The sequence below is a fragment of the Sebastes fasciatus genome, chromosome 16 (genome assembly GCF_043250625.1).
Source record: "Sebastes fasciatus isolate fSebFas1 chromosome 16, fSebFas1.pri, whole genome shotgun sequence".
NCBI classification, from domain to species: Eukaryota; Metazoa; Chordata; class Actinopteri; order Perciformes; family Sebastidae; genus Sebastes; species Sebastes fasciatus.
Window position 1 is genome coordinate 14,047,491 of NC_133810.1, and position 12,035 is coordinate 14,059,525.

Genomic DNA, 12,035 nt, shown 5'->3' on the forward strand with positions numbered 1-12,035 from the left:
TTCCTTCATGCACAGCACCTGACCTTTGGTTATATCTGACAGAGCTGCTCTCCTTTAGGTGATAAAACTATCGTTTGGCTATCTTTCTCCTCCTCTGTCGGTCCCTCCACCTCTCCCTACCTTCCTCTCTGCCAAGGATTGTGATATCTTTGGTGTTGAGTTAATGTTTGATATGCCGCTAGGGATATAACGGGTCTTTTTGTCGTCATATTAGTCTCATTACCTCAGTGGATCTCTGTGGAGCACATGTTTGTTTCCTTATAGCTTCACTTGTGCTTTACTGTCAGCTCACCTGAACCTGTAGGTTAATTTGTTAGTGTTGATCATCTGTCTGCTCTGAGTTATCTTGTGGATAGTTTTTTATCCTCTGGGTTGCTTCTTGTCTGTTTTGCCAGGAAAATCATGGGTAGCTGGTGGATGTGGCTGTGGCACCACAGAAACTTCCTCATCATCATTGTCACTCCGCTCGCACTCCTTCCCCTGCCACTCGTCATCCCTACATCGGTGAGTGTGTGTGCATGGAGTCAACTTTAATTAAATGTTTTTTATCTGTGTTTGCCTTGACTGAAATAAAATCACTAGTGTTTAAAACAGGTAACAGTTGTGTCAGGTTTGGCTGTTGAAAAAGACGATTGTTCCCTATCTGTGCCCTTTTTCTACTTTTGTCCTTCTTTAATCCACTGTAAATGTCAGAAAGGTTCATCATTTAACAAATGCACTTTAGCTTGGCTAATACTGTCCTGTTTATGAACACCTGGAGATGATTGCAACAGACCTGTGGTTTCACAGGCACATCAAATATTTGTCCTGAGGATTTAATATCCTTTGAGTAACCTACAACCTGTTAATTAATCTGCCAACTTGCCCTCCAAACATTAATTTCACATTGGTACAAATGTTTGAGGTGGTTTTATATTTGCAACTGGTAATCTGTCTCTAAAATTTCAAGAAACATTACTGAGCATGTGACAGCAGCTCAGTTGGCAAAATCAAGAAAACTGGAGACAAAGTGTTTTTACAAACAAACACGTATATGCCAAGATGCTACAATCACATATTAACACATTGTGGCTTTAAATATATTTAAAGCAAGTCATTAAAGATACTTAAAACCACAAAATAAAAAGGGAAATCAGACAGTTTTTCACTTTGATGCCCACTTTTAGAAATGTAGAGTTTGAGTGGAAAGGTTTCTCAGTCTGTAAAGGATAACATAAACCTTTAAATGGATAAAGGGAATATTGAGAACATACATTTATGGTATAACTAACAATACATGAATGCAGGCAATTTTTTCTGTAGTTTGTGTTTATCATGTGCCTAACATGATCAGAAACACAATCACCTTAAAAACCTGGTGACCCATGTACCCTTGTCTTCATTTATGGACTTACTGCATTAAGGCTCAGTTACTTTATGATGGATGAGAGACAAAGGTGAAGTACTTGCTCACAATATACAGTTAATCTTAAACCACAACTGACAACACAGACAGAGACTTACGGTGCCAATAAAGACACATAAAGATGGCTGCCTGCAAGTTATAGAGGTAGTGAGTGATGAATTTTATATCTGGTACTTTTTTATTTATTTGTTTGTTTATTAGGGACAGGGCATGTTAATGAATATCAGTATAAGATACACAATGTACACATGCAGGAGTTAGCAGGACTGATAATTGTCAAGGCAGGTAAAAATGTACACATACAAATATCTAATACACACAAGTAGAACAGACAATATGCATTATACAACATGTCAATTTAAAAGTGATCACAGTTCTGTTTTGCCTTAAGATATTGCTTGAGATGGGTCTTAAAAGTGGAATATGCAACTATAAAAAGATGCTGTAACAAATGTGTGCACTTAATTTGGTGGACTGATAATAATAACAATAATAATAATAATTCATAATCATAATAATCATTAAAGGAATAGCTTGACATTTTGGGAAATACGCTTATTTTTTTATTTTATTATACCACTCATGTCTGTCCGTTAAATAGCCTATGAAGCTAAAGCCAGTAGTCGTTAGCTTAGCTTAGCATAGCATAAAGATTCTACCTGAGGTTAAAAAAACACCTACTTGCACCACCAAAGCTCACTAATTAACACGTCACATCTTGTTTGTTTAATCTGTAACTAAACCGAAGTGTGAAAATTGGGTTTCACGAGGGGTTTATGTGCCCGACTCTTTTTTTTGCCAGGGAGCAGTGACTTCCTGGAGTCTTGCAAGGAAACTATAATTTTATAGTAACTAAATAGTTTCCTTGGAGTCTTGTCGTTGCAGCAAACTGTTGGTTATCTGGAAACTGCTCTTAGCTAAGGAATAGTCCGTTACATAACCCCCCGTAAAACCACAACTTGTTGTTCTTACTTTTGTACAGACTCAGAGTAAACAAAACAGATGCATTGAATTAGTTAGTGAGCTTTAGGAGTGCTGGTAGGCGGATTTTGTTTTGCAAATGAGCCAGACAGTAAAGTATATTATACTAGTAAAGTTAGTAAATGATGAAAGGCCTACTGTTGCACTGTGCCATAATGTCATATAGTGCATATGAATGTTACAATAAGTAACATATATTACACATTTTGTGATTCATTCATCTTACTTTATCTTCATGTTTTAAAAGAGCAAAACATTTTCACTCAGAGTGAGCTGAACGAGGTCTCGTCCAGTGTAAAGTTTTGTGTCGGGTATTTTAAACAGTCTTTGTGATTTTACTGAGGACCCATAAAGATTTATCTTGTGAGACAAGAGCACAACAAACTGTTTGTTTTATGAACAAGGGTTGCTGTTATCTGCAGGTGTAAAGTCTTATTGCCTTTTAAAGAGAGGCCAGATATAAGACAAAGTATGAACTTTGCTGTAAAGTGTGTGTCTGTCTCTGTCTATGTGTGTGTGTCTTGTCTGTGCCAAACATCTGTATCTGTATCTTTGAATATCTTAGCATATTTTAGATGTAAAATGACAAAATGCTGCACTACTGATGTGATGTTTGTCACTTCTCATTTAGAGAGTTTGCACTTTTTCTTCTTCTTCACTGTCAATTTCTTCTGAGTGTATGTGTGTGTGTGTGTTTACAGGAAGCAAGATGTGGCTATGCTATCATCCTCATGGCTCTGTACTGGTGTACAGAGTGTATGCCTCTGGCTGTGACTGCCCTACTGCCAATCGTCCTCTTCCCGATGATGGGCATCATGAAGGCTGGAGAGGTACAGTCCTTATTTAGGCTACATTCTTGTGCTTCATTAGTATATGTGCCAGCTCATATGCGGCCGTATCTAGAAGGTGACCCTAAGGAAGTAAGGAAAACTTGCAAAAATGTGCAACAACTCTCGCGAGACTCGCTGCCCAACGTCTGGTCAATGCCTAACCTTAACTATTCAAGATCGATGCCTCACCTGAACTATTCGAGGTCAATGCCTAACCTTAACTATTCAAGGTCAATGCCTAACCTATTCAAGGTCAAATCCTAACCTGTTCAAGGTCAATGCCTAACCTTAACCATTCGAGGTCAATGCCTAACCTTAACTATTCTTGACGAAATACTGCTTACTGAAAGTGTTGTTCTGACCGTCAAATCTGCTGACCCCAGTGTTTTACTTTTATTGCTCATAAAACAAATTGGATGACACATTATGTACTATATATGGGACACCATAAGCAAGTTCACAAGTTATTACATCGGTTCAAACACTTGCGATGTTTGTTTTGCATGTATTTGGATCTTTGTATTCTTCTGCTGAAGTGAGTGTGTGTGTGATCTGTTTCAGGTCAGTATTGAGTACCTGAAAGACTCTAACATGCTGTTCATTGGTGGCCTGTTGGTGGCCATCGCAGTGGAGCGCTGGAACCTTCATAAGCGCATCGCTCTCCGAGTTCTGCTGCTGGTTGGCGTTCGTCCGGCTCTGTAAGAGACCTTGTGATGCAGCTCACCTGTATACACTACAGCAGACAGCAAAAAGATGTGACCAGAGGGTCAACAGTGCCTCCATGGATCTTTAAGCCTGTTCACGTTTTCAGATCATTTTCCACATCCCGTTTATTCACTGTGACAATACATGTCAGAAATGCTCAATTGATTACACAAATCCTCCATTCGGCACTTCTCATGATATAATGTGTCTTTTTGGTAGTATACACTGTTGGCCACTTTTGAGTGATTCCTCCCTCCACAAAAACCAGAAGCATCAACTGCAAACAAAAAAAATCTAATAAGTCGGTTAATGCACTGAAACTTAAGAAAATGCATGCATATAGACAAACAAAAGCAAACAAACACTACAGCTTCATCAATTTGACAAGATGTGCAGCATAAAAAAAAGCAGATCTGACCACTACTACAGTTCTACTGTCTTCATATTCACTCCCTGTCACTATCCCCTCACACAGGTTAATGATGGGTTTCATGATCGTCTCGTCCTTCCTGTCCATGTGGATCAGCAACACGGCCACCACGGCCATGATGCTGCCCATCGCCCAGGCCGTGCTGGAGCAGCTGAAGGCCACAGAGATGCGGGCGGACGAACAAGATTTCCAGGCTGCAGCCGAGGACAACCACGCGTTTGAGCTCGAGACCAGACCAACTAAACTGGAAGCGACGGACGAGAAAGAGCAAGATACCAAGGCTCAGCCGGAGGACAGAGTGTGTGAGTAAAAATGTCTGCTAGATAGATGACAATAGCCTCTCCGATAACTTTAAAGAGGACCTATTATGCTTTTGTGCCCCTTCCCTTTCTTTTAGTGTATTTATAGTATTTTGTGCATGTAAAAGGTCTGCAAAGTTACAAAGCCCACCAATCCACACCAGAGGGAGTTACTCTCCCCCACAAAAACACTGCTCCTGAACTGCCTGAAACGCCTCGCTTGAAGTCCCACCTTTTCTTCCGTAACGTGGTGATGTCACCAAGTAATACATTTGCATAATACCTGCCTAGCAGCTAGTTTGGCACGCCCTCAAACAAAGATAGTTAGAGAGCTGGAGCGGAGTCCAAAATGGTTTTTGAACATAACAGCATGTAAATATATTCTAGTTGAAATCCAAAATACAAGTATGCAACTGAAAATGAGCATAGTAGATCCTTTTTAACTTGCTGGATGTCTTTGGCTTCAGATGAACACAATTGGAGTCCAGAGTCACTGCGGGAGTCTAAGAGAAGAGCGATGGAGTCGAAGTATGAGTACCTGACCAAAGGGATGAGTCTGAGTGTGTGTTACTCTGCCAGCATCGGCGGCACGGCCACGCTCACCGGTACAACCCCTAACATCATCCTCAAGGGTCAAATCGACAAGTAAGGCATTAATAAACACAGGAGACTATTATTCCAGCTGTTTGTGCCTCTCATCTCTCCATCTTTCTCCTCATCTTTTGTGAAGGCTCTTCCCTGGGAATGGTGATGTGATCAACTTTGCCAGCTGGTTTGGCTTCGCGTTTCCCAACATGATGCTCATGCTGGTGTTGACCTTTCTCTGGCTTCAGTTTCTGTTCCTTGGCTTCAAGTAAGACAACTTCAGCCTAGAACAGTCAATGTGTTTAAATGGTCATTTAACCTCAAATATAAAAAAAATAGGGCTGTCAAAATTAATGCAATAATAACACAAATTGGTTTTAACTCCATTCATTTCTTTAATGCATTAATGCAACTTGCGATTCAGGTTGTAGCGGGCTCAGTTTTAAAGCTAGAGTGAATATACTGGTATCATATGAAACTAGAAAACCCAAGGAATCCATTGGTACCAACCATGTCGTACTAAATAACGCTCCAAATTTACGCTATATTTTGGTTCGGAAAAAAAATGGTTTCTGGACAATATGTCATTGTTTTGTGTTGTTTATTGATTTCCAATAATAAATACGTGTATATACATACATTTGCATAAAGCAAGCATATTTGTCCACTCCCATGTTGATAAGAGTACTGAATACTTGACAAATCTCAAGATAAAAATGTGTGTTTAATCGTGATTAACTATGGGCAATCATGACATTTATCGCGATAAAATATTTTAATCGATTGACAGGCCTAATGAAAAAATATTGTCCCACTTACATCATATGGTTTTATTTTTTAGATTTATAAGGACATTTCTTCTTATCGTAGAAAAGTACTAAAACTGTCTACAATTCACCTCTTTTATTGTATTCACCTCTATTGCAAATATAGCCTCACTGAAACTATTTATGTGGCTCAAAATCATTTGGGGGGCTTTTCTGGCCCTTTAGAGAGTAAGCTGCATTTATGTTTCAAATCGTCAAGAACACAGCTCACAACATTTTGGGAAATATGTTTATTTGCTTTCTGGAAGAGCGTTAGATGAAGATCCATTAAATATGAACCTACAGGCAGCACCCTGTTAGCCTAGCTTAGCACAAAGACTGGAAACAGGGGGGAACAGCTAGCTTAGCCTGCTGTGTCCAAAAATCCACTGACCAGCTAAAGATCACTTCTTAATTATGTATATCTCGTTTGCGTCAGACTATTTCTTGTCTGGGACCAGTAACTTTGTTGCCTAGCAACAACTAAATGCTGAATGCCATTTAACTGCTATTGTTCATGCTGGCTCACTGACACTATTATGACTTACTGGGACACTTGAATAGAACAAAGCGATTGTTAAGGTTATTTCTTACACCTGTACATGTCTTAACATCAAACATCTGCGGTGAAAAAGTTATATTATGTTACTAATTATAGTTACACAGGCGGTAATCTGTGATGGGTTTCATTATTTCCTTATGATGTTATCAGCTTTACTAATTCCGCACGTTATCTTTGTGCTGACACTACAGCTGCTGGATGAGATTTATGGTACAAGGTGCAGTAAAAGATCACAAGCCATTATCAGGGACAAATCCAGGCTACCATTTATTTTTGCTGCTGCTGTTGGATAAGTGATATCACAGCGTCAAGACACTTGTTTTCAAGACAGCTTTTATCCTCAGGCAGTAAGACTTGTAAACTTTTTATTTGATATGCCTCAACACGACTCAGTGAGGAAACAGTGAAGAAAGTACATTTTCAATAAAGAAACTCTGTCCAAACTTGGTATTCCATATAATGACACCACTATGAAAAAATGCTGTAAATCCATGGTTTGCTCAGCCTTAAAGTTTAACCAGTTCACTGAACATAGTCCATGCTTATAAATCTTCAAACTTTTCTTTGATTTGTTGACCAATCTGCGGCATCTTTGCACTCTGTACTTTTCTCCTCAGCCTGAAGCAGTCATTCGGCTGCGGCATTAAAACCGACCGAGATAAGGAGGCGTACACGGTGATGAAGCAGGAGTACAACAAGCTGGGGCGCATGACGTTTGCTCAGTGGGCGGTGCTCATCATCTTTGTCCTGCTGGTAGTCCTGTGGTTCACCAGGGAGCCGGGCTTCATAGACGGCTGGGCAACAGTGCTCTTCAATAAGGGGGGACCGTGAGTCTTTCGCTTTCTTTCCTTTTTTTTTACTTTAAACAGTAAGTGTGGTGATATTCTATATTTTTGATATTGTCAACAAAAAAAAGACCTAAACAAATCTGATCCTTCTAACAAGTATTGTCTGTGTAGTCAAAGTCTGATGTGAATTATTCCTCTGTGCCATAGACCTCCATTATTGTCCAAAAACACATCAGTGAGACACACCGTTGCACAAACATCCCAACTCATTACATACTGCCTGTTTGTCAGACCCCTCTGCGTCACTTTTCGGTCGCAGTAAACACGTGTTTAATGTTGTGAATTAAATAAAAACACTTGCTTAGGATTAGGCTTTAAAACCACTTCAGTTAGGTTAAGGAAATTGTTTTTTCCATGGTTGGGCTTAAAACTGCTACGTTTGTACAGTGAAAATTACACTAAACGAACAGCTGATTATAACGTGATGCACGGGACACAAACAACAGTCTCCTGGATGAAAGTCTTGGCCGCCCTGTGTGTCACTTTCGCTCTTTAAACCACGTCACCACAGCACTTTCCCTGAGCATTTAATATTGATGCGAATGGGTTTACATTGTAGTTGATGGAAAGCCGGCCGGGCCCATCACATACCAACGCTAAAGGGTATGCGGCGGTATTGAACGCCGAGGGCCGTGACAAAGCATTGGTATTTGACGCTCTGGGAATGAGAACGGACTGGTTGCACTGGGTGACATGTTCCTTAATAAACACTTTAGTTAATTTTTGGTCAATCCTACGTACACTTTACTGCTGCTGTAAATATTCACAAGAGCACCAAATCTGCAGCTGAAAATAGTCCCCAACAAATACACTATTTACACTTGTTTGGTCCTCTCTTTTTCCGTCAAAGTGTGCAGAAACTCTTAAACCCTGGTCCTCCACTCAAATCTTCTGAACTCTTCGACACAATGACATAAAGATGTAAAACTGCTACATCATTTACACATAAGTGCTTAGTTCAGTAGTTCACACACGTTTGCACTGTGACAACACTGTGAAAAAGAGCAGGAAACACACTTAAACAACAATATGTGGAATAATGTTGTCTTGTGTCCTTCAGGTTTGTGTCAGATGGAACCGTCGCTATCTTAATGTCGATGCTCTTCTTCGTCATCCCCTCCCAAATGCCCAAGCGTGGAGGCTACGGTACCGATGACGAAGGTGAAATGTTAAATCCACTAATCACTTTTATGGAGAAAAACAAATCCCTAATAATACAATGCCTTAATGATGTGCGTGTGAGCTTAATTTCATCTCATCGGAGCACTGGGTGATGATTACCCAGCGGATGTGACACTGCTCATTAAAACTAATTACTGTTTCATGTTCACACTTCATCTGGGTCTCACAGGTAAGATGGTGAACGCTCCCCCCACTCTGCTAAACTGGGAGGTCGTCCACGAGCGAATGCCCTGGCACATCATCCTGCTGCTGGGAGGAGGCTTCGCTCTGGCTGCTGGCAGTGAGGTAAACACCTATGTGTTTTCTCATTTTAAAGGGATAGTTTGGATGTTTTGAAGTGGTGTTGTATGAGGTACTTATGCATAGTCAGTATACTACCTATAATAGATGTAGGTCCACAGCAGTACATTGCTTTGCTCCCGTGTCGGTACTTCTGTCTGTTTGTCCAAGCTGGGGGCGTGCCAACCGTCATCTATTGTAGCAAAATACACTGACCATGGATAAGTATCTCATACAGCCCCACTTCAAATAATCCAAAGTATCCCATCATGTTCCCTTTTATATTGTGCTAAAATAATTTGTTGGCTAATCCGCGAGTGAATGCTAGATTTGATAACCAATTACTTGTTTATTTATCTCATAAAATGGTTCTGGTTACAGCTTTTCAAATGTGAGGAGTTCCTGCACTTTTGTGTTTCACGTCATTACTGCTTGAAACATTTGTTTACAGGAGTCAGGTCTTTCCAAGTGGCTGGGAGCGAGCTTGGCACCTCTGGAGAAAATTCCCGCCTACGCTATCACGATGCTGCTCAGCCTGCTGGTGGCGACGTTTACCGAGTGCTCCAGTAACACAGCCACCACCACCCTGTTCCTGCCCATCCTGGCCTCAATGGTAAACTGACATCCACATGCACACACAGGCGTCAACACACAGCTTCTCCATGTATTTAACTGTGCTGTGTTTCTTATAGGCCGTAGCTATTAAGATACACCCGCTGTACGTGATGATTCCCTGCACCATCGCTGCCTCTCTGGCCTTTATGCTGCCTGTGGCCACACCACCCAACGCCATCGCCTTCTCTTTTGGAAAACTCAAAGTCATGGACATGGTGAGATACACATAATACACAATCAACGAATCATACAAAATGTGAGTAAGGTTTAGAGAGGATCTAATTTGAAAGAAGGTAATATTTAAAAGGTTGAGTCTTTGTTGAGGTAGGAGGGAGGGAAGTGTCCTTTACATCGACTGTAGAGAAATATTGATGCAGGGCAGACGCTTATTATTATACTTGTCGATTTTTAAGAGATGTTTTGTGTTTAAAATTTTTGTTTATAGGTGTGTAACATTTCCCTTCTAAGGCCTCTAAGGCCTAACCAAGTCGTTCTATTTCTAAACCTAACTAAGTAGTTTTATTTTGAAAAGATCGGAGCGGATATTGTCACGTACGTCACATTGCTGGACATTCATAGGAAAATGCACGAAAAATACGGTGTTGAAAGTCGTGCTTAGCATCACGAAAAAAAAGGAGAAATTTGTGTCTATACATGAAACAAAGAGATTAAATTTCATGACTATTTCACAATCTGCCGTGAGACTGTGTTGAGACTAAATTCATTGACTTTTCAAGACCTGCACTGATCTGGTTTTTGACCTTTACTCACACTGTATACTGATCAGAACGTCACTGTTTGTTTCTTTAGGTGAAAACCGGCTTCATGCTGAACATCATTGGGATCTTGACCGTTAATTTAGGCATCAACACCTGGGGATATGCCATGTTTGACATGGGCACCATACCTTCTTGGGTCAACATTACAGAGAGCCAACCTTGAGTGAGGGAGGATAGAGAGAGAAGGAGAAAGAGAATGACACACGTGTTTTTAAAAGCCTCTGTCTTCAAATTTCAAGTGTTTCTCTATTAAATAGCCTAAAGTATTATCATTATTAAAATATAATATTATTAAAATATAATAACTAAATAAGCAACAAAGTTTATTAAAAAAGCTTTTACTATTATAGAAGGAGAGGAGAAAGAAGGGGAGTAAATCAATGGTTGGTTACAGTAAATGTTGTAAAGAAAATAAAGTTTAAAGATTATTCAAAATAAAATACCATTTAGACCACGTTTCACTTAGCAGCGGTGCTTACATACAAACCTGTATGACAATAAAAGGAGACCTTGGTAAGAAAAACAGTGATTGGTTTACAACCAAATCTGCGATAAGCTATCAGACTATGGGAACTATTATTAGACAGACCCTCCCCTGTTAGTATTCAGTATTTCCTCGTGTCACTCCAGTGACAGAACAAAATAATGGAGGTCACTTCCTTGTACAAACTTCCCTGAATGTGATGTCATCTCATTGATCTAGTTATCACTCATAACAAATGATGCAAAGATGCAGCACACTGTGTGTTTGAGTGATTATTTAAAATGTGATTAGTATTTAGAGGAAATATGAAAATGAGCTGAATTAATTGTATCAGTTGATTTAACTTATTACTGAGGTCCTTTTGTTGGACCTTAAGTCTTTGTTTTATTGTTGCACATTTTATTATCAGTGTTTTTGTCACACTGGTTTATGAACAAGCATTTACTTTACATTTCTTAACTGTTGGTGATTAGTAATCCTTCAAGAGACATTTTTAATCCTAAATTGGGAATATGTTCTCTACATGAATACGGGTTAAAGCTATTAAAGGAATTTAATTGATATTTTGGGAAATACGCGTGTTTGTTTTCATGCAGAGAGAAGATCGATACCACTCTTATAACAGTACGATAAATGTGAAACTACAGCCAGCAGCTGGTTATCTTAAATTAATACACAGTTTGTTGAATACTCAATTCTGATTTGTTCAATCACAGCGTTCTACGGTCTGTAATTTCTTTATAACAGACTATTGTTATGGGTGCAGTTCTGATGTGGGACTCTGGAGGACTATATTTGTGTCAAATTGTTGATTTCTTCAGTAAGTAGCCGTGTAATAAGCGGGATAATGTACAGATATTGGGTCATTATTGTGAAATAAACCCCTTCGGGGCGATGCAAGACCCCTTAATTAGCATAAAGACTGGAAACAAGGGGAAACGGCTGTCCTAAGAAAAACATATACTAGCGCCTCTAAAACTCACCAATTAACATGTTGCTTGTTTAATTCTTGCAAAAAGTTTAAAAATTTAATTTTACGGATTATTTCTTGTCCGGGTGTCTCACACATAACCACCCATAAAACCAAAACTTGACCTTTTCCTCAAACAAACGAGATATAACATATTAATTAGTAAGCATTAGTGTGCTGGCAGGCTAATTTTTAACCATCAAGTTAACCTTATCCTCACTACGCCTTCACAGCGAAGAGACAAACATGATAGCGGTATCAGTCTTCTTATCCAA

General features: G+C 39.6%; 1 protein-coding gene across 1 annotated transcript; it reads left to right on the top strand.

The window, feature by feature from the left end:
• Positions 1-165: 165 nt before the first annotated feature.
• Positions 166-11,353, top strand: LOC141752810 (solute carrier family 13 member 2-like). Its single transcript, XM_074611003.1, has 13 exons — positions 166-300; positions 396-504; positions 3,088-3,216; positions 3,778-3,914; positions 4,397-4,653; positions 5,118-5,295; positions 5,381-5,503; positions 7,221-7,430; positions 8,512-8,612; positions 8,803-8,918; positions 9,364-9,525; positions 9,605-9,742; positions 10,338-11,353. Exons 2-13 carry the CDS (start codon positions 403-405, stop codon positions 10,467-10,469), a joined length of 1,785 nt encoding a protein of 594 aa, XP_074467104.1. The 5' UTR covers positions 166-300; positions 396-402; the 3' UTR covers positions 10,470-11,353.
• Positions 11,354-12,035: the final 682 nt, after the last annotated feature.

What these genes read in the sequence shown, in the direction of transcription:
- LOC141752810 (XM_074611003.1), top strand. Translation starts at nt 403, where the DNA reads ATGGGTAGCTGGTGGATGTGGCTGTGGCACCACAGAAACTTCCTCATC. An exon ending in GTTGGCGTTCGTCCGGCTCT is followed by an intron (nt 3,915 to 4,396) that starts GTAAGAGACCTT and finishes CCCCTCACACAG; the next exon opens with GTTAATGATGGGTTTCATGA. An exon ending in CTACGGTACCGATGACGAAG is followed by an intron (nt 8,613 to 8,802) that starts GTGAAATGTTAA and finishes TGGGTCTCACAG; the next exon opens with GTAAGATGGTGAACGCTCCC.